Source organism: Cnephaeus nilssonii (genome assembly GCF_951640355.1).
Source record: "Cnephaeus nilssonii genome assembly, chromosome: 20".
NCBI classification, from domain to species: domain Eukaryota; kingdom Metazoa; phylum Chordata; class Mammalia; order Chiroptera; family Vespertilionidae; genus Cnephaeus; species Cnephaeus nilssonii.
This window is the reverse complement of record NC_137091.1, coordinates 2,194,042-2,215,303: the sequence shown is the minus strand read 5'-3', so window position 1 is coordinate 2,215,303 and position 21,262 is coordinate 2,194,042. Positions and strand designations below refer to the sequence as shown.

The 21,262-nt window shown below is 42.6% G+C and overlaps 2 protein-coding genes across 5 annotated transcripts in view; one reads left to right on the top strand and one right to left on the bottom strand.

Moving 5' to 3' along the window:
* Positions 1-12: 12 nt before the first annotated feature.
* The window catches only part of OGFOD1 (2-oxoglutarate and iron dependent oxygenase domain containing 1), a 25,075-nt gene continuing 3,825 nt past the window's right edge, over positions 13-21,262 (top strand). Inside the window, exons 1-13 of one of the 4 annotated variants that reach the window (XR_013812860.1) lie at positions 13-229; positions 2,334-2,479; positions 2,661-2,707; positions 3,334-3,434; positions 5,268-5,384; positions 6,169-6,260; positions 6,449-6,577; positions 6,875-6,988; positions 8,344-8,423; positions 8,684-8,997; positions 10,831-10,953; positions 11,402-11,460; positions 11,963-12,189. Coding sequence is in view for 3 of the 4 variants with exons in the window: in XM_079759868.1 (XP_079615994.1) it covers positions 76-229; positions 2,334-2,479; positions 2,661-2,707; positions 3,334-3,434; positions 5,268-5,384; positions 6,169-6,260; positions 6,449-6,577; positions 6,875-6,988; positions 8,344-8,423; positions 8,684-8,997; positions 10,831-10,953; positions 11,402-11,460; positions 11,963-12,124 (1,638 nt within the window). In the remaining variant the exon portion in view is untranslated. Of the gene's footprint in view, positions 230-256; positions 446-2,333; positions 2,480-2,660; positions 2,708-3,333; positions 3,435-5,267; positions 5,385-6,168; positions 6,261-6,448; positions 6,578-6,874; positions 6,989-8,343; positions 8,424-8,683; positions 8,998-10,830; positions 10,954-11,401; positions 11,461-11,962; positions 14,225-21,262 lie in introns of those variants that run through there. The other 3 variants (XM_079759868.1, XM_079759869.1, XM_079759870.1) reach the window with 3 other exon arrangements.
* Positions 15,899-21,262, bottom strand: part of BBS2 (Bardet-Biedl syndrome 2) — an 18,151-nt gene continuing 12,787 nt past the window's right edge. The window contains exons 12-17 of the mRNA XM_079759867.1: positions 20,574-20,703; positions 19,423-19,554; positions 18,947-19,084; positions 18,160-18,272; positions 16,773-16,921; positions 15,899-16,255 (exon numbers count right to left, since the gene is read on the bottom strand). Of these exons, the coding sequence (XP_079615993.1) occupies positions 16,149-16,255; positions 16,773-16,921; positions 18,160-18,272; positions 18,947-19,084; positions 19,423-19,554; positions 20,574-20,703 (769 nt within the window). The 3' untranslated portion in view covers positions 15,899-16,148. The remainder of the gene's footprint in view (positions 16,256-16,772; positions 16,922-18,159; positions 18,273-18,946; positions 19,085-19,422; positions 19,555-20,573; positions 20,704-21,262) is intronic.

The window sequence follows — 21,262 nt, the reverse complement described above, 5'->3', positions numbered from 1 at the left end:
GAAGGGCGCATTCTGGGAATTATAGTCTCGGTAAGCTGCTTGGTCCGTGTGGCGGGGTCTGCAGCTTCAGAGGAGATGAGTGGGAAACGGCCCCCTGACGCTAACCCGGACCGGATGGGGAAGAAGAGGAAGAAGGAGGTGATGGTGGAGTTTTCGGGCGCTGTCACGGAGGAAATCCTGAAAAAGCAGGTGGCTGAGGCCTGGAGTTGCAGGACGCCGTTCAGTCACGGTAACCGGGTGCTGTGAAGGGGGAGCCACCACGCGGCGTCTGGGGCCTCTGGAAGTCCTGGCGCTCGAGCCGAGCCGGGGCAGCGGGGCCGCCAGGAGAGAGGCTGTTGGAGAGAGCGTGACTTTGGCACCGCCGACCCTCCGGCCTGGCCTGCTGCCCCGCCTTCGTTGCAAGTTGAGTTTGGATTTAGAAGCCCGAGAAGAGGCGGACACGTAGGTCGGAGAGTTTGGGGAAGGAGAGGGCGTGAACGTTCTTAGTTGAGTTCTGGAATCCCTCCACTGGTTGTACGTCGTCGTCGTCAGTGGGTTTAACTTTTTAAAACTTCAGTTCCTTCCTGTGTAAAATGGGATAGCCAAGTAGTATTTACCTCGGAAAGACGTTGAATGAGATTAGTAAGCCAATGCATGTATGTATCTATAAATGTTTCCCTGAAGAAGGACCAATAAACATTTGGACACATATCTGAGTGGCTTAGGTGATATTTTCCTATGAAGGTAATGCTGGGTTGTCCCATGATGGTGCAGCCAGAGCATTTGAACGTACTCGGTTTTAGTTTTGTGTGTTTTATTAAATATATTTTATTGATTTTTTTTTTAGAGAGGGAGGGAGAGGAATAGAGAGTCAGAAACATTGAGAGAGAAATATCAATCAGCTGCCTCCTGCACCCCCCCCACTGGGTATGTGCCCACCACCAAGGCACATGCCCTTGACCGGAATCGAACCTGGGACCCCTCAGTCCGCAGGCCGAGGCTCTCTCCACTGAGCAAAACCGGTTAGAGCCGTACTCGGTTTTTTTATGCCCGGCTCGCGCCCGCCTTGGCATCCCTGGCGCTGCCCGCTCACAGCCTCCCCACCCTGTCGCTGGTCGGGGCCTGCGGGCTGGGGGCAGCTCCTGCCTTGAGCATCTGCCCCCTGGTGGTCAGTGCTTGTCATAGCGACCAGTCCTTCCGCTGTTCAGGCGATTTGCATATTAGGGTTTTAGATGATGATTGATAGATAGATAGATAGATAGATAGATAGATAGATAGATAGATAGATGATAGATCAAACTACTTGGCCTGTGAAAGTAAAGCTTGTTGTGGGAGGAAGGAACCTACAATGAACGATTCCAACCTCAGCTTCACAGGTCACCTTATAGCATAAGAACTCCAATTGATGCATCATGCTTTCCCTTCTAAAGTTTGCCGTGATTTTTGTTTTGGTGAAGTGCTCTGAAGCGGTGAGTCCTGGGGGCTCTGAATGCACATGGAAAATGATAGCCCCAGCCGTAGGCAGCTGCCTAGGTTGCCTTGTACCTAGGTAAGTGTTACACTGCTGGGAGAACAGCAGCCCGAAGCTGGCTGGCATCCTGGGCCTGGTTCCTACCAACTCTGTTGTTAACTATACCAGGATGCCCGCATAATTAAAAAAGAAAAGAAAGACATGATAGCTCAGTGTTTAAAGCGCATGCCCTGGACACTCACGGATTTCTCAATGTCCTCATCTGTGGGATGGAGACAGTGATCATGTCTGCCTTAGCGTGGTAGGGAAAATTAAATAATGCATGCAAAGCACCACTGTGCTTGGCGCTTGGTGGCTGGTGGTGATTATTAGATGGGTACTTAATATAGCCCAACAGAGGCAGTGGGTAAAGTGAATTAGAAGGGGTTATGCCTGAACTGGATTTTTTTTTGTTTTGTTTTTTTTAACCCACAAAGTTTGTATGTTCTATCCGCCTTGGACAATAACTTAGGAAAAGAAAAAGGGTTGAGGAAAATTGCCAGCCACTATTGCTATTCTCATTTTTATTTGCTACTCTCATTTTAAATGGGGGGCGGGGGGCGATAAATTAAGACTTTAAAATATATTCCATTCAACAAGTAAACATTAAACTTACCCTCCCCGCCCCCCAATTTTAAGGCCTAATATTTTAAGCACAGTATCATTAAAAAGTAATTTTGGGTGGGTAAAGAAAAAAAGGGAACAGCTTATAATCCCCCAAATCTGAGACTTTAGGTATTAGATTCCTGAAAATTCATGACCATCCCCTTTTGTATTCTCTGCATTCTATTCAGGGCTCAAAAATACAAAAGAAAAATAAGCCATAATGTTTTCTTCCCAATAGAAGCCATTATCATGGACATGGACCCCTTTCTTCATTGCGTGATCCCAAACTTCATCCCAAGTCAAAACTTCTTGGAAGGGCTTCAGAAGGAGCTTTTGAACTTGGACTTCCATGAAAAGTGTAATGATTTATATAAGTTCCAGCAGGTATTTATGACCTTTTCCATTAGTTCTTCCACTTTAGAAACCTATTTACAGAAAAATCATTCAGTACCTTTACACTTGAGGTTTTACATTGGGTTTGCCGTGGAGGGGCCTTGCCTTGATGTTGTGACTCATATATGAAGGAAATCCTTTTTTTTCCTCTCTCTCTCTTTTCATGGTCAAGTCTGACGATTTGAAGAAGAGAAGAGAGCCTCACATCTGTGCTTTAAGGTAAACAAGTTATCATATTTGTTGGGTGCCTGATATGTGCCAGGCTGGCTAGTAAATGCTTTAAAATGTTATGTCTTAAATCTCTGTGGCTGTATTATCCTATTTTGTAGAGGAGGAAACAGCCTCTGAGAAATTAAGTAACTTCTTCAAGGCCACCTAGGTAAAAATTGAGGGAGCTAGATACCTGAGTGTGTCTGATCCCAGGGTCCAATTCTCAGTGATAAAATGTTCAGCTTTGTTAGTAGTCCAGGAAACAAATTAACACTGAAATTACCATTCTTCACATATTAGGTTGGCAAATATTAAAGACAAAAACTCCCGTGTTGACAGAAGTATAGATACCTTTATACACTGCTGTCTTTCTTAGAAGTGGTTTTGAAAGGTGTATCAAAGCCCTTCAGATTAGGCTTTCTCTTTTTGTAGTGTGATTCTACTTATAAAAATTTATCCTGAGCAAATAATTAAGGATGTACTCTGGGAATATTAGCCCTAACGATGCAAGTTTAAAGTGAGGGAGACTCTTGGGAATAGATCTCTTGAATAAACAGCAACCTCCAGGAAAAAACAGTTGTGGCATATACCCAAATACACTATGACATCACAGGTTATCTTGTTTGCATTTCTAGGAAAATTTTGTTTGAAGATTTCCGGGCTTGGCTTTCTGACATTTCCAAGATTGACCTGGAATCAACCATTGATATGTCCTGTGCTAAATATGAATTCTCAGGTAAGAAAGATAAAGCCCTGATGTCTGTAAGATTTAAAGGCCTTAACTAAGCAATGGTAGAAAGATAGATAGTATCAGTGTATCAAAATCCTGGACTGTGTCCCTGTATATCATTAGGATCTTAATAAGGAAGATCTGACCCGGCTCATATACAGAAATGCCCTTCATATTGGAAGGTATAAGGCAGTGGTTCTCTTTGGGAATATGATGAAAGCTATTGACCATATTTTCAGAAAAATGCCGGTAACACACATACCAACTTTGCATACAATATGAGAAATTCAGACGTGATATTGTAAACTCTCCTCTTAGATTGCTTAAGGAACAAATGTCCCCCTCAATGTCATTTTTTCTTTTTAAGTTTAAAGGTAATAAGTGAATATACTCTTTAAGGAAAAAAATTCAAACAATATAGAAATATACAGTGTAAACCTTGATAGTCCCCTTCACCTACTCTTTGTCAAACCCCCCCTGCTAACTCTTCAGAGGTATCCATTGTCACCGGTTTGGGGTGCATCCTCCCAGTTCCCATTCTGAGCATCTACATGTCTTTTTGAAAACGTTTGGTATTTTGTCTAGAAGGAAAAGTGTCGTGTGTTGTTTTGGATTTAACTCCCGTCTTGGAAGTTTAACTTAGTAACAGCTTTTTGAGGATAACTTAGTTGATACACATGAAGAATCATATCAGATGATTATTTTTTAACTTGAATTTTTCTTTTTGAAGTAATTTCAAACTTAACAGAAAAGTGGCACACATATTACAAATCATTTTTTTCCCCTGTTTTACTTGCAAATAGATTACAGTTGTGATGCTCTGTAAATAACTTCAGTAATCCCTACAGGAATATTCTCCTACATCAGTGATGGGCAACCTTTTGAGCGTGGTTTGTCAAACTTCGCCAAAAAACTAAGCATAACTCGGGTAGTGTGTCACTTTGAGGAAAAAACATGATTTCGCAAATGTTTCATCCTCAGGAGCAGCAAATGTTTCATCCTCGGCATGCGCGTGTCATCAGAAATAGCTACGCGTGTCAGTGCTGACACGCGTGTCATAGGTTCGCCATCACTGTCCTACATCATAGTGATAAACCATTAAAATCAGTTAGTTCCATTATTTGGTGCTCTTCAGCATAAGGATCCAGTCCAGGATCATACATTCCATAGGGTTCCTTCTAGAGTTCTCCTTTTGCATATTTGTAATTCCCTTCTTCGACTGAGAAACTTGGTTACATTATCTTTAATATATTTATTCACTGTAACATACCTTCCTCTCCCACCCTGCATAGCTCCCACCTTGCTCAACCCCACCTCACAGGTTTTAGAAGTTTAACTCGAGAAGTTAATGGGAACAAGTACAAAAAAATGTTTGTGCAATAATTTCCATTGAAACATTCTTTCTTAATAAGAAATGGGAACAACGTAACATAGAAGATTGATTAAAGGGAGAGGGAGTGATTCATAATCCATAGAGTAAAATAACTATGCAGCCATTAAAAGAGATGAAAAGTATATGGAAACACACTTGCCATGTTGTAATTGTTTAAAAAAAGCAGGCCACAAAACAACCACCCAGGATAACATTTCTTTCCTAAAGCAAACACGTATGTAGAAACAATGTTGTAAGAAATGTGTAAAAATATTGTTAGTGATTCTTCAGTGTTTTTAGAATTGACAGTTTTATTTCTGTAATTATAAAAGAGAAGTCAGTGTCATTTTAAGGCTGAAGGAGCTGACGTTACAGGTGAATATCAGATGGCTTGACATAAATGCAGGGTCGGGTCCCAGCTGCTCCTTGTCTGTGCAGGGACATGCAGCTGTGCATTCAACTTGCAGATGCCCTGCTCTGCCATGATGATGAGCTGGAGGGGCGCCGGATTGCCTTCATTCTTTACCTGGTTCCTCCCTGGGACAGCAGCTTGGGGGGCACCCTGGACCTGTACAATGTTGATGGTAAGACACACGCATGCTCTTCAACACCCATAGCTACTTCCCAGTCTTTATGCACAATGTCTGTACTCCAAGGAGATGGAAGCCATTGATTACGTGCTGCAGGAGGAATGAATGCCAGCCCTGGCAACTGCCTCCCTGAGTTGTACTTGAGATAATGACCACTCCATACAGAGATAAGTTGGAGTTGATTTAGATGAGGATCAGTCAGACCTGGCATCTGAATACAGACCGTGGAAGGGTAGCAGAGACCATGTACAACTGCCTGTGGCTGTGAATCTGCCAGGACCAGTCCATTTGACAAGAAATCGGGGTTTTTTGTTTGTTTAATAAATATATTTTTATTGATTTCCGAGAGGGAGAGAGAGGAAAAGAGAGATAGAAACATCACTGATGAGAGAGAATCATTGATCGGCTGCCTCCTGCATGCCTCACACTAGGGATCAAGCCCACAACCTGGGCATGTGCCCTGACCAGAAATCGAACCGTGACCTCCTGGTTCATAGGTCGACGCTCAACCACTGAGCCACACTGGCTGGGCATCGGGGGTTTTATTGTAATGACTGACCCCAGAGGTTGACTCCAGGAAGCTTTCCGCCCTCATCCAATAATAGATGGGTGGTGTAAGGAGGAACAGTGTCACCTGGCAGAACTAGCCAGTATGAGCGAAATAGCTGGAAGGGTGGTCTTTGAGGATCACAAGGGTACATTTAGATCACAGGGTGAAACGGGGTGGCCTGGAAGTGGTAAGTGCTAACATTTATGGGTATGTTCTCTCCTGGTGCAGAACACTTTCAGCCGAAGCAGATTGTCAAGTCCCTTATCCCTTCGTGGAACACACTGGTTTTCTTTGAAGTGTCTCCAGTGTCCTTTCACCAGGTAAAGATTGTAAGCCCCAGATGTATAGAGCACTAAGGCTCATGCCTGATAGTCACTCATTCCTATTAGACCTAGCTGGCCAGAGTGTTTTCACACCCAGCGTGAAGGATCTAGAAGTTAGTGTGCCTTGGCTGGTAATCTCCCTCCTCATTCTTTGGGTTGATGTACCGTTGGTTTTGTCCTTTCAGGTGTCTGAAGTCCTGTCTGAAGAAAAGTCACGTCTGTCTATAAGCGGCTGGTTTCATGGGCCCTCACTGACCAGGCCTCCCGCCTACTTTGAACCTCCCATACCTCGGAGCCCTCATATCCCGCGAGATGTAAGGATAAGTGCCTGCTGCCGGATTCTTATCTTAGCAGCTGTAGCATACCAGGTGTTTTTGTGGTTTCAAGAGTGGCTATTCCTGATAATGAAACCAGACTTGGAGCTTGCCCTTCCGCTTTGCTTAGATAAACTTGCTGGTGTCCTTCTCGGGCAGTTTCCCAGCACTTTATATTTAACACGGCGACAATTCTAAATTGAGGATTTGCACGTATTATTTTACTGCTGTGAAATGATGTGAGAACAAAAGCAATAGGAATTAACTCACCTTTTGCATCTGCTGCTTCTTTGTAAGCATGAAATTTTGTATGAGTGGATCAACCCTACTTATCTGGACATGGATTACCAAATTCAAATTCAAGAGGAGTTTGAACAACAGTCTGAAATTCTCCTAAAGGAGTTCCTTAAGGTAGGTCCACATGTCCTGTCTGGAATGTCTTGTTTGGCATGCAGTCTTGCTTCTTGGGTGGGTGAATAGGCATCACCAAGAGTTTTTGTTTTGTTCCTGGTTAGAATGTTTGTCATCCTCTACTTCAAATAAAACATAGAGATGATGTTAATAGCTAACATCGGTATCAGTTGTGTGCTTAGTGGGTTAAGAGTCCCTTGGGTATTCCCCATTTCTCTAGAATCTTAATGATACACACACAGGCGGGGGCTGGGGAGGGGGTAGGCGGGGGGAAGCTTCTACATGGGCGTTGTGTGTCATTCCCTTCCTATTCATTTACTGACTATGGTGCATGCCATGACTTTCTCAGTGAGGCAGATTGCTAATTGATCAGCACCTATGGATGAATGTTTGACAGTGATGAAGCAGCACTTGGTGGTGGAAGGAGAGCTAGAGCAGAAGTCGGAGACCTTATATTCCTGTCCTGGCTCTGTGATTTACTAGCCTGACCAGATCACTCAGTCCCTGAGCTCTAAACCTGCCCTGTCCATCTTGCAGGGTTGTGAGGGCCAGACAAGATCATGTCACTGGTGTGGTGCTTCACAGTTGGCCCTGAGTGCCATGGCATCACAGTCCTAAGAGCGGTTCCTCCATGAGAAAAAGGTTGAGACAGTACATATTCTCTGTCTCTCTCTCAGAATTTTATAGCTGACATTAGTGTATTAAGGAATTTGAGAAGTATTGTAGAAAATAAACTTCTTTAAACCCTATGTAATTCAGCTTAACTAAACCATGCTTTGGAATCCTTTTCCTACTTTGCTGATAGGCCTATTATTTTCAGAACCCTCCTTGGGAAACTGCTTTAAGCAGGTACATAGCTTCTATGGAAAATATTTCAGTAGGTTAACCTACTTCTTGTACTGAACTTAACATTTTAAGTTTAGAATGTTGATTAAATGAAAGGAATGAGCTAAGGCCTAGAGAATCCATATTGTTTACAGATTTTCATTGTCATGACATTGACAGTTTTGCTTTAATTTTCCCCCCTCACATCTTATGAATTACAGAGTCTGTATTATGATCCTCATTTTATAAATGAAGGAGATTAAGAGGTTGAGCAATCTGACACAAGATAAACAACTACTTAAGGAAATGGTCCAAATAGACACTTGAGTCTCTTGGCTAAAGTTGCTGACGATTTATCCCATCTTTCCTCTGGCTTCTTATCAGGACTGGGGAATGTTGTGTGAAAGGGGTGAGAGTCAGCTGACCCCTTTAAGAATCAGCCAGATGATTGCAGAGCTTCGACACCAGCAACACGAGGGAGGGGTCATGGGGAGGTTTGCTGACTGCTTCTTCATTTGCTCATATTCCAGCCGGAGAAATTTGCAGCGGTCTGTGAGGCTTTGGAGAAAGGAGGTGTGAAATGGAACAGCCGAGGGCCCCCTAACAAAAGGTAGAACCCATCATCCAAGACATTTGCTTCTGCGTGTGGCGCCTGCCTGTCTGTCTGTAAGGCTCACTTCCCTAACGATATCTGGTTCCCAGGGACATCCAGTAGCAGGCCCGAGCAAAAGCTCCCTGTTGTCATGTGTGCTTTAGTAGGCAGCTATGCCAAGAATTAGGGGGAGAGGCACAAAGCTAACTATCAGCTTTTATTCCATGAGTAATTTTATATCTGTGGCTTTGATGAAAACTGCCATTGCTGCTTTCCAGGTTTTATGAGAAAGCCGAGGAGAGCACGCTTCCCGACATTCTCCAGGACTGCATGACATTATTTCACTCCGAGGCACTGTTCTTGCTGCTGTCCAACTTCACAGGCCTGAAACTTCATTTCTTGGCCCCTTCCGAAGAAGAGGAGATGGAGGGCACAGAAGAGGGAGAAGCAGCCTCTGCTCCTGAGAGCACTGAAGAAGGGACGAGCGATAGCTCCTCAGAGCCAGAGAATAATCTGGCAGCTGCCAGCAACAGCAGCCAGCAGAGCAATGAACAGGCAGACCCAGAGCCAGAGGAAAACGAAGCCAAGGAAGGTAAGCTTCATGACTTGTCCTGGTTTTCCATTCAGCACTCACCATTCAGTCATTCATTCAACAAACATTTCTTGAGTATCTACTGTTTGTTAGGTCCTGTTTTGGGAGTTGGAGGGAAAAAAAACACTGACAAGGTCCTTGCTGTCCTTGAGCTTACATTCTAAAAGGAGAGGACAGCCTGGCTAGCATGGCTCAGTGGTTGAGTATCGACCTGTGAACCAGGAGGTTATGCGGTTCGATTCCTGGTCAGGGCACATGCCCGGGTTGTGGGCTCGATCCCCTTGTGGGGGCATGCTGGAGGCAGCCAATTGATGTTCTCTCTCATCATTGATGTTTCTCTCTCTCTCCCTTCCTTTCTGAAATCAATAAAAATATATTTTAAAAAAATAAGAGGTGAGGACAGATTAATTGTATACATCAACAAGTAAAATGTCAAACAATGACACATGTTACACAGGTCATTTCAGTAAGGTCATGTTCTGTGGAACGGCAGAGTGGCCTCTGAGGTGAATGGGCAACCTGGGAAGCCTGCCTGGGGAGCTGCCGGCTAAGCTCAGCTCTGAACGGCAGGAAGAACCTGCAGGAAGAGCATTTCCAGGTACGAGGAGCAGCTGGTGTATCTTATCAGTACAAACGGTGGGGAGAGATATGACTGGCTTTGCCTAAAGTTACTCTCAAGCACAAGGACATAAAGGAGAGGAAGGTGAGCAGTTTATTTCTGCTAACGACCAATAACAAACTTAAGAAAAACTTGCTGGAACTTGGATAAATAGAGAGGAGGAATTATTAAAAGTAGAAGATAGAAAAATACAAGAAATTTAAGAGGTAACACTTCTGTGGGAATTTTGGCCACATTAACTGAGCAGCTACAAATTCCGCTTAAATGTTACAGCACCTATGAAATCAAATGAGAAAGTCTGTTCCCCAGTTCCTTCCTCCGGTCAGTTTACCTGCCCTTCTTGCACTCTGACTTCTTGAGAAGGGCCCTGCACAGTCAGGAGAGCAAAGATGAGGGAGGTGGATACCGTGGAACTGAGACCAGCAGTGTGAGGTGCTGACCACACAACATGACTCAGGGTCTTTAGTCTGCCGTACTCTCACTTTGGTCACCACAGATATTTAGAGAAACCAAAGTATTTCTCCACTTCTTTTCCTTTTTTATTTCGCTTTTATGGGAACCTGCAACTTGGAAGAAAATTTACACTAGCAACCAAAATGTGCTTATTCTGTTATTGCGCATCTGCTGTGTACAAGGCCCTGGCCAGAGCCAGGGGGGAGTACAGAGGTAAATAAGACAGGTCACTGTTTACCAAGTTTAGCATCTTCAAGAAAAGCTAAAAAGCTTTTTTTAATAAAAGCTATAAAGTTGCTGAGGCAACTTAAGCAGTGTTTATTCAGTAAGATACCCAGACCTGACAATTTTTAAGTTTCTTTTTAAAAAAATATATATATATAAAAATAACGTCAATTTCAGAATGTTTAAAAAAAACAAATCATTGTCATTCCCTTGCAATCTAGCAGTGGTATCAAGGTTATTTTCATACTAGAGGCCCAGTACACAAAATTCATGCACAGGTAGGGTCCCTAGGGCCTGGCTGGCGATCAGGGCCAGTCTTTGGGGCCTGGCCGGCGATCAGGGCGATTGGAGGGCCCCTGCTGGCACCCACCTTGGCTGGCCTGGGGCCTGCAGGGTGGGGACAGCACCTGCATTGAGCGTCTGCCCCCTGGTGGTCAGTGCACATCATAGCGACCAGTCATTCCACGTTCGGTCGATTTGCATATTAGGCTTTTATTATATTGGATTTTCTGGCCTTCTTTCATTTTTTTTCTTAGAATCAAGTGTTCCCACGTGCCAGGGGGAACTGAGGCATTGGCAGACTGGTCACTACACTTTAATCCATGACAACAGCAAGACTGAATTTGCTCTGGACTTACTTCTTTACTGTGGCTGTGAAGGTAGGAGGGGGGATAGGAAGCAGTGACTGTTTCCTTAAGGGGGCAGTCTCTCCTGCGTGTCCCTCTCCAACTGAACCAGTTCAGAAGTATTTGCCTTCTCCGGGATCTCAGTATTGGGAGGGGTGTTAGGGGTCGTGAATTTCAGCCTCCCAACTCATAGTATTTGTACCTGTGACCAGGGTGTGGGAGATGGACCGAACCATACATACTTGCCCTCCAAGAATGCCCCCCTCCCCGATCTACAGCTTTTATGTAATTGTCCTTAAATCTAACACTTAGTTCTTAGTGTTCAGTTCTTTAGTGTTGATTGAATGGTAAATTCAGACTATGGTTGGTTACTACTAGAATCCCAATCCCCCGTTCACGCAGCAATGGGATCAGTGGTCTAAGCAGCAGATGTGACACTTGCAGTGAGAGCTTTCTGAACGTTGTTTGTTTCCCCTTGAAGGCTGGGAGCCTGAATATGGTGGCTTTACTTCCTACATTGCCAAAGGGGAAGATGAAGAGGTAAGTTGCTCCTGATAGCAAACTATCTTTTTAGTTCTTGATGCTTACCTTCTTCAAAAACCCAATTTTTATGACCTACCATTATCTTTAACCAATAAATCCATGTTGGTCTGCCTGTCAGTGATCTAATTTCTAGTAGAAAGTACTCGGCATGGAACAAAGACGATAAATGATAATCTCTAAGCATTTATTTATTCTACCCTAAGAAATTCCAAATATATTAAGAGCCACATGGACATCATGGTACATTCCCATCAATTTTTCAATAAATGAGTGCATTAGCTGAAATTTTTCTGGGTATGTATTGGAATGGGGTTTGTTGGAAAGTGACTTGACATCCAGAGCAATTAGCTCTCCCTAATAAAAGCTCTTTATTATCCCCTATGCCAGACTTAAGTACTTGATATGGAAGTACTTGATATTCATCTGTTTAGTGATGAATCACTGAAGAGTTTAGAATAAGCTCTGTGTTCTGATATGTCATTGTATTTGTCTGTTTCAGCTGCTAACAGTGAATCCAGAAAACAATTCTTTGGCATTGGTCTACAGAGATAGAGAGACTCTTAAATTTGTCAAGCATATTAACCACCGAAGCCTAGAACAAAAGAAAACCTTCCCAAACAGAACAGGTTTCTGGGACTTCTCATTCGTCTACTATGAATGACAGGGCTGGGCGAAGCTGCGAAGAGAGACCCTTCGTCGGCACTGGAAAGGCTGGAAGAGCTACAGGTAACCTGTCTTGACACTTCTTAAAACCACGTGGTTGGCCTTCAATAGGACTCATAATGATTGTCCTCAGTCTAGACCTTGAACTTGGGGAGTTTTTAAATGTGGGGTTTCTTTTTGTGGTAAAATATGTGACATAAAATTTACAATTTTAACCAAATTCCACCACATGTAGTAGTTTCTTCCCCACAGAATACCAAAAAATACCAACTTTTGGGTTCTCTCTCCCAGAGCAGTAATTTTTTAGCACGAAGTTTTGGCTGCAGGGTCACTTCAGTGCCATTATATATACTTACCACTACTAATGAGTGAGGACGTACAAATCCTGTTGGGAGAGTCTGACAGAGACACCGGAGGCAGGCTCTCCAGTCTCCATGAACTGAACATTCCCACAAAAATTGATTCCTTCTCTGATTGACACGAAGTCAGTCCACATAGGCAGTTTTGAAAACTACTTAGGAACTGTCCACATGGTATCATTTTAGGAAAAGCAGATTTCTGTACCATACAAATAAAAAGGTAACTGCGGAGCCAGAGCACATAGTGTGGGCAGGGCCAGATGGGAACAAGGGAAAAATGCAAAACACCAGGCTGCATGGGTATCATCTTGTACTTGAGTTTCAGAGTGAAATGGGAGATAATTTAGTTCTGTGATCACAGGACTCTGCTTTTGGCAGATTTGTAACTGCTAATTATAAAATTTAAAACTTTAATAATGTTGAAAGTCATTCTTGTAAAGCATGTCCAGGGTTGCATAATAGTTATAAAATTCCTAGTTCTTTGATTTCTAAAACTACTGATGACTGGCTGAGGACAAGACAGTCTCGGGGAGAGTAGCAGATGCTGTATGTGCTGAAGGCATTCGCTCAGCATTGTGGGGAGATAAAGCTGATTAAGACGCAGCCCCTGCTCTCACTTAAGAGGGGCTTAAGATTTATATAAACAGGATGTAATGAGGGTTAGGAATAGACATGAGAGAGGAACAGTCCCCTGAGAAGAGAGCATTTCAGCTGAGCCTTGTGTGTGGATAGGCAGACATGGTGGGAAATACAAACCATTCTAAGATATTGAGTACCTGGTGGTGGTGACTTTTTCAAAGGGATGCTCAAAAAGTGACTGAAAAGCTTTCTCCCAGATAGCAAAATCCTCAAGATCAGCTTTTACATAAAGGCCGAGTCGAGTGTTCACTTAAAGCTTCAACAAAATTCAGCAACAGAATAGAGCTTAAAGTGTAGCTTCTAGAAGGCACCAGATTCTGTCAGGATAGAAACATAGGGAAGTGACTGATAACCAGCTTTTCTCATCCCCGAGTTAAATCTGGTGACTGCTAAGAAAAGAAGGTAACTGAATGTTCTATGAACACTTTCATCTCCTCCAGTCCTACTTGCTTGGGAACAGTTGAGAACAGCAGACAGGGCCAGGACTACCTGGTTTCAAACCTCCACATGGCTCACCACGCCGAGCTGTGGGACCTGTAGGAAAGTCTGCCTCTCTGAGCTCAGAGATACTAGTATCAGGGGGATCAAAGTGATTCCGTGTGAAAATGCACTTACAACCTATAAATCAAGAGTACTTAGCCCTAACTGGTTTGGCTCAGTGGATAGAGCCGTGGTCGGCAAACTGCGGCTCGCGAGCCACATGCGGCTCTTTGGCCCCTTGAGTGTGGCTATTCCACAAAATACCACGGCCTTAGGCGAGTCTATTTTGAAGAAGTGGCGTTAGAAGAAGTTTAAGTTTAAAAAATTTGGCTCTCTGGGGGGAGGAGGACAAATATATGATAGCTTAATCAATAAAGAAATTTAAACAAAAAAATTAATAAAATAAAAAATTTGGCTCTCAAAAGAAATTTCAATCATTGTACTGCTGATATTTGGCTCTGTTGACTAATGAGTGCCGACCACTGGGATAGAGCATCGGCCTGTGGACTGCAGGGTCCCAGGTTCGATTCCGATCAAGGGCATGTACCTTGGTTGCAGGCACATCCCCAGGAGGGGTTGTGCAGGAGGCAACTGATCGATGTTCCTAACTCTCTATCCCTCTCCCTTCCTCTCTGTAAAAAATCAATAAAATATATATATATTTTTAAAAGAGTATTTAAAAATACCTTGCTTCTCGTTGGCGCCATCAAGCTTGCCTGTGAATATTCTAAGGTCTAAGAAGGAAGTATTTTGACTAAAGAACAAGAGAATGGTGAGATGAGTGTGCGTTATTAGGGTCCCTACAAAAGAAAATAGCCATACAATTTAAAACCAGCGCCAAGTAGAGATTTCCATCTCAGTGGGTATAGGTTAGACTATGGTTGAAACTAAAAAGGGCTCAACAGTAGGACTTGGGTTCTGCCGATAGCTCTGTGACTGGCAAGTAATTAATCCCTGCACTTCAATTTCTGCGCCTTTGAAGCAGAAAATTCTTTACTACTTCAGGGATTACAAAAAATAACACAGTATATTAAGGCTGTCTTTTGCACTTACAGGTTAAAAATGCAAAACAAAGGTATTACAAGGCATAATCTCATTAAAATTAGGACTCCATAAAGCTCACCTATCAGAAATGGAAGACATAATCCTAGATGGTCAACTGGAGGAAACTAGCGAAGTTCATTTACCACAGAGGAAAGGCCCCTCTCGCTCAGCCACTTAGGAATGAATGCTATTAAGATGTGAAAACAGACTAAACCAGTCCTGAACTCAACCTTAAGGCAAAATTTTAACTCTTAGAAAAGGAGTTGCTGCCCTGGCCAGTTTGGCTCAGTGGATAGAGCATCAGCCTGCGGACTCTAAGGTCCCAGATTTGATTCCCATCAAGGGCACATGCCCGGGTTGCAGGCTCAGTCCCCAGTAGGGGGCATGCAGGAGGCAACCAATGATTCCCTCTCATCATGGATATTTCTATCTTTCTCTTCCTTTCACTTCCTCTCTGAAATCAATAAAAGTATTTTTTTTAAAAAAAGAAGAGGAGGAGGAGTTGCTAGGTATTGGCCCCACCTCAGCTTTCTCTTCCTGGTAAGCACACAGCTAGGTAACATTTCCTGGCCTGGCAGCCAAGTGTGGCCACACCTGCTGTGGAATAGGAGTGGGCCATTTCCAGACCTTGAAAAGCTTTTCCTCTTCTGCTGGCTTGGACAGAAGTAACTGCAGGCCTTAGGACAGCCCTTGTCCAGTGGGATTCCAAGTGAGAGGGAAGCCCCAAGGCCACAGGTCTTCACTGCCTGCAGTAGAAGCCACCCCAGTCATTCCTGAGGCAGGTTTCTCTAGGGCAGCGGTTGGCAACCGCGGACCACTGGTGGCCCGTGAGGTCTGAAACGTTGGCGACCGCTGCTCTAGAGAACTCAGGCTGACAAAGGCTGCCCTGGATGGTTCCTGAGCAGCTATAGAGAGATCTGACATACTGAGAAATGAATGGGTCCTTGGGCATTCTGAGGTCTGTTAGCAGTTAACATTACTCCAACCCATAGATCACCCTGAACTTCTAATACAAATTTGTTTACACTCACCTTTCAATGATTAAAATGAAGGCACACAAATGTAATGTCCACATTTTTTCTCTGCACGTAATAGAAATGGTTTATGCAATTCTGATGTGATTTTAAAATCAGTCAACACAAATTTTAATGTAAAGTAGATAATCTATTTTAAAATTACAAATTCAATTACAAGAAAATACATGTATCTATACATCAACTTTACATATATGCAGAAATAATTGAACTTCAGAGCCCTGATGTTTCAAATGTATTCACCTTCCTCCATACAAACCTAGTATTTGGCAACGGTACTACTGGATCTTAAAAACAGAAAGTGATACACTTTTCAGATGCAATGCTTTGTCTTTCATTTGTACAACTCACCAAGGTTGTTTTCATTCTCAGCACCCTCGGTTCACTAGGATGCGATCCAAAGCAAACCAACCTTGATTTTTTAGGAAAGCACACTTTCTAGGAACTTCACTACCTATTCTCTCTCCTATGAAGAGGTTGTCCCCACCCGCATGATTCTGAACAGAGTGTTGATGTTGTTGCTTCGAATCGCATCCCGACAAGCAGTGATCACCTGGTTCTTTGGTTTTCCAACTATATGAAAAGAAATACCAAATCAGTGCAATCTGAAAGATTATTAAAAGTGAAATGTTAAATCAGAGGCCAGCTTTAAAACAGCGTAAAGTTAGGGTAGAAGAGAGTTACAGGTAGTGCAAATTCAACTAAATTATCACTCCCTTCAAAAGATAACCTGTGTGAAGAAGTTCATTACAAACCAAATCTAGAGACCATTTCAAACCTAGAAATCACATCAGTTTTATAGGAAAGGATCAAAGCTCATATCCACCTCTGGTTATTTCTGCTTCCTTTGGGTTACTTTGTTGTTCTTTTTCTAACTTTTAAATTGGACACTTAACTCATTGCTTTCTTTCCTCTGAAATCTGGATACTAACCAAGCTGGACAGGCTGACTGAAACTCAAGCGACTGGTGCCAAGTTGAGTGTTAAAAGTCTCTATAGATACAGGCCCTAACATGAATTCTCGAAGCTACCGCCATCTTCAGTGATTCTCACCCCCAAATTACTAATAATAGCGCTCTACGGAGACTTACCACGCAGACGGCCTGCTCTTTGTATTGCTTGATTTACTGCTTTGAGGTTTCCCAACAGCTCTGTGTGATTGTTACAGCGTATCTTATATCCATTTAGCAAGTCTTTATTAAGATCATAGAGCTCCATATAGCGATTCTTCATTGCTTTCCTGTGTAAATCAATAGAAATTGAATATCATTGTACCTTGGTACAGCAAGCTTAAATGAAAAAAAAAAAAGTGCAAACTTTTTAGACACATAAAGAATAGAAGACACCAAATTCTTAGCTGTTTGTCATTAAAGCAGGGTAATTCTAAATTTTGCTTTGAAAACATTGAGAGGTTTCTATCAAAATACTCTATTTCTTACAAAAACATGGAAGACAAGTGGTCTTCCTCTCTTATCAGTCCACGGTTTGTCTGAATTTAGGAGCCAAGAATGATCAAGTGCCCACTGTGCTGGGGAAAGTGAGCAAGGTGACAGCCTGACTTCCAGGCTTCAGATTAACATTCATTAGACAAAATCTGCTAGACCTGCCCCTATTTATTTTCACCTTTTTATTATAAAATGTAATGCACATTGGAAAAAATGCACAGAACAGATGCTTATTATCCAAGTCAAAAAGGCATTGCCAGCACCCCAGAAGCTTCCCGACGGGTTCTTCCTGAGGAGAAAATGCTATCTTATGTAAAAATCTCTTCCCTGCGTTACTTTATATTTTTATCATCTATCTATGCTTCCCAAATGATATGGTTTAGTTTAATCTGTTCCCAAACTAAATACTAGTAAATGGAAGCATCTTACACATATTCTTTGGAATCTTACTTTTTGTCTCCATTATGCTTATAAGATTTGTTCACGTTGGTACGTTATTGAGATACATGCATTCTCATTGGGAGTAGTGTTCCATTTGTATGGACATATCGTGTTGATGCTAGTTTGGATTGTCTCCTCTTTGGGTTTCTTATGAACAATGCCTTTATGAGCATTCTTATAAAAATGTCCTGGTTCATACATGCATTCATTTCTCTAGGTCAGGGGTCCTCAAACTTTTTAAACGGGGCCAGTTCACTGTCCCTCAGACTGTTAGAGGGCCGGACTATAGTTTAAAAAAAACTGTGAACAAATTCCTATGCACACTGCACATATCTTATTTTGAAGTAAAAAAACAAAACGGCAAAAACGCCCGCATGTGGCCCGCGGGCCGTAGTTTGAGGACGCCTGCTCTAGGTTATAAACCAGGAGTTGCTGGGTCATAGGGTATACGTATTTTCAACTCTACTGATAATGCCAAGTTATTTTACAAAGTCTTTGTACCAAACACACTCCTAGTAGCATCTGAGAGCTGCTATTCCATATTGCTGCCATGCTTCATCTTGCACCTGTCCTAGTCACAGTAAATACTCACATGTCCCTCATCAGACGAGCATCCTCAGCTCGGACCAGCAAACTTCGGATCAGGTTGGAATTGTCAGCCATGTCAGCACTGAGCTTCTGATGCACTGAGTGATATTCATCCACCTGGAGACCATGAATACTCGGGAATGAAAAAGACCTCCCAGACTGCTTGAAAACCAGACAGACTGAGAAGACACTGTCTACCATATAGCAAGGCCCTCTCCTTCCCTCTGTTGACTTGGCCCATCTTAACCCCATTGTGTCAGCTCCTCCTCAGTGAAGTGACTAGTCGGTGCTGCCTCCAACACTCACAATGACATTCCGGTTGGATCCTTTTCGTGTCTAAGCATGGGAGCCCTAGCAACGCGCATATTAACATTCTAGAGATTGGGGGTGGGAACTCTTATAATTTGGGGCCAATCAAAATTGTTAGTTTTCCTTTTTCTTTTGAATTTGTGTTGTTGGAAATTCCTAAACCAAAGAGCAAAGTAGATACAATTAAGATGAAAGGTTAGCAAAGGAAACTGCTGATATATATTTTAAAAAGTATTCCCCTGAACAGACAAAGAAAGCAGGGTGGTCAAGAGCTAACCACTCACTGTTATAAAAGAAATCCTTTAACTAGTGAACTCTCCAATACTAGTTCAATTTTGATTTTAAGAATTTGCAGAATTCTTTAAAACGTAACTATCATATAACATACATACAGTCGTAGTGCCATTACTCTCCTACGAGAAATGTTTCAGACATTATTAGACTACCACGTTCTCATAAATGCATCCACTGTGAGCCCTCACCTTAACTAGCACCTTTCGTAACTCCTCAAAGTAGACAGGGAAATCCGCTTCCACCTGAAGGTCTTCAATAGCAAAAAATGATGCAATTGACTGGATGATGTCACCAGCCAGATCAATGTCATCAGTCTTCACCGAGATCTATCCAGAGGGAGAGAGACAAGTCAGCATCCTCAGATATTAAAGACAGACTAAGCTGAAACCTGCGTTTCCCCATTCTCAGCACATTTCCTGAGTATAAATTTATGTGTGGTGATGAATAAGACGGGTTAGCTCTCAAGGGAATTTCAAACCACATTCGTTATTTTAGCAGCAGGCTAAAAGATCATTCCTTTAGCCTCATAAACTAAACAAAATCAAACAGTGAAAATGTTTCTGTTCGCCTCTGTATTCCTAACCCTCCCCAAGTTAGACAAGGAAGGAGGGAGGGAGGCAGCAAACCTAACAGACTAAGTTATGTCCAAAACATTAAACTGTACCTCTCCATTAAGCTTTACTTTTATATACAGCTGGCTACCGTTCCGTAAGGATGTGAAACACACTTGAAATGGAGCATTCTGAATGTCCGTGTCTTCTGGGAGCAGAAAGTTCTGGTTGAGCCATATAAAAACCTTAAAAATGAATAGGATGAAGTGAAGTTCAAGTATAGTCATTTTCAAGTACAGTCACTGTTAAGAGTTATCCTCCTTTATCATTTCATTGTTTGGTAAACAAAGAATTATACTTCACACACCACCCCCACCAGGAAAACACTAATCACACTCTCTTTCCCCACCTTCTGCATGTTCATAATTATGTCTGGCCCCACAGCATGCATGATTTAATAGTATCTTCAAATTAGACATAAACTTATATGCAATGCAGAAACAATTCAGGTATGATGCTAATTCTGTTCACACGATAGCTCTTCTGTGGCTATGTTCTGGACAATGTAATCTGCTTAAAATTACAGTAATTTTAAGTCCATTCTTTAAAAAAATTTTAATGAAATATGCATGCACAGAGCATAGACACTGACACGTCCACACAATAAGAATAAAATTTAACATTAATGAGTTAATATTACTGCACAGTGGTTTGTAACGCAAGTTCCACATAAGAGCCACCCTGAGGCTTTTGGAAGGGCCCACCTATAGAGTGTGGTTCCATGGGCTGGGCAGGGGCCTGAGAATCCATGTGATTGAAAAGCCTCACTAAGAATCCTGAGGGCCAGCCATGATTCAAGTCCATTGGTATCAGGCCTCTCAAATTTACAAGGTGCTTTCACACCAATTATGTAATCTTCATATGGGAGGTAAGATATCCTCACCGATAAGGAAACAGGCTCAGACTGGTACAGGGCATTTCCCCGAAATCACTAAGAATTTAATCAGTTAAGGTAGCATTTGAGCCCAAAAATATTCCCAGCTCCAAGTCCCACTCTCCTTCCACTTTGATGCAGGGTCCTCTTTAAATACTAGGTCAGGACAATGTAATAACCACAGAGACCATAACCATAGGAAGAAATTAACTGGTGAGCATTCACCTGTAACTAAGGCTTGTTCAGGTGAATACGGTCTGTGTTTTTCAGAATGAGGGGGGTACTTTAGCAACATTTCAAAGTATTGAAAGAAAAAAGCCAGATGCTCACTCTCTGGGCCCGTTCAGCAATGGTAAAGTTGACGTAACCGAGCGGCTGGCTGGCAGAGTCCAGGCTGGTCAGCGCATACATGGAGAATCTTGGGAGCTGTCTGGTCAGTTCAAATACGTGAAACTGGGTGCTGTGGCCAACCAATGGGACACAAGAGAACTTTCATATAGAATGGTGTTTCAAAGCACAAGGCCCAGAAAATACAGTCACTAAGTCATCATGTTGATATTTAAGGGTTTCACAGATGGTCACCCAAAACTTGAGGGCTAAGTAGTACATTAATGGGGTTTGAGATTTGGAGGTAACGTAAGTCTACATAAATGTATAAACCAAGGGCTTAAAAGACCCTAAAAGGCTTTTTGTCTTCCACAAATCCAGTGGATTTCCTACACAAGCTGAGGTTATATAAAACTCTAATATAAAGCTGCATCCTAACCCTTACAGTCTCAGTGGTCAAAACTAGAAGTTGACAAATCACCAGTTAACCATATTTTGTGATTATAAAATCATCAGACTAAAACCAGAAAATAACCATCTGAAACTTAAATACCCCCGATTTTTGGAAGATTTCAAGTTAGGGAAATAAGGTCCTGGGAGCATTACAGGCTCCTGTGGCCCCACAGGGTCCCTGGCGTGATGGAAAAGCCCACGCATCTCGCCTCCTCTCAGTGTCGTCTGCAAACAAACGG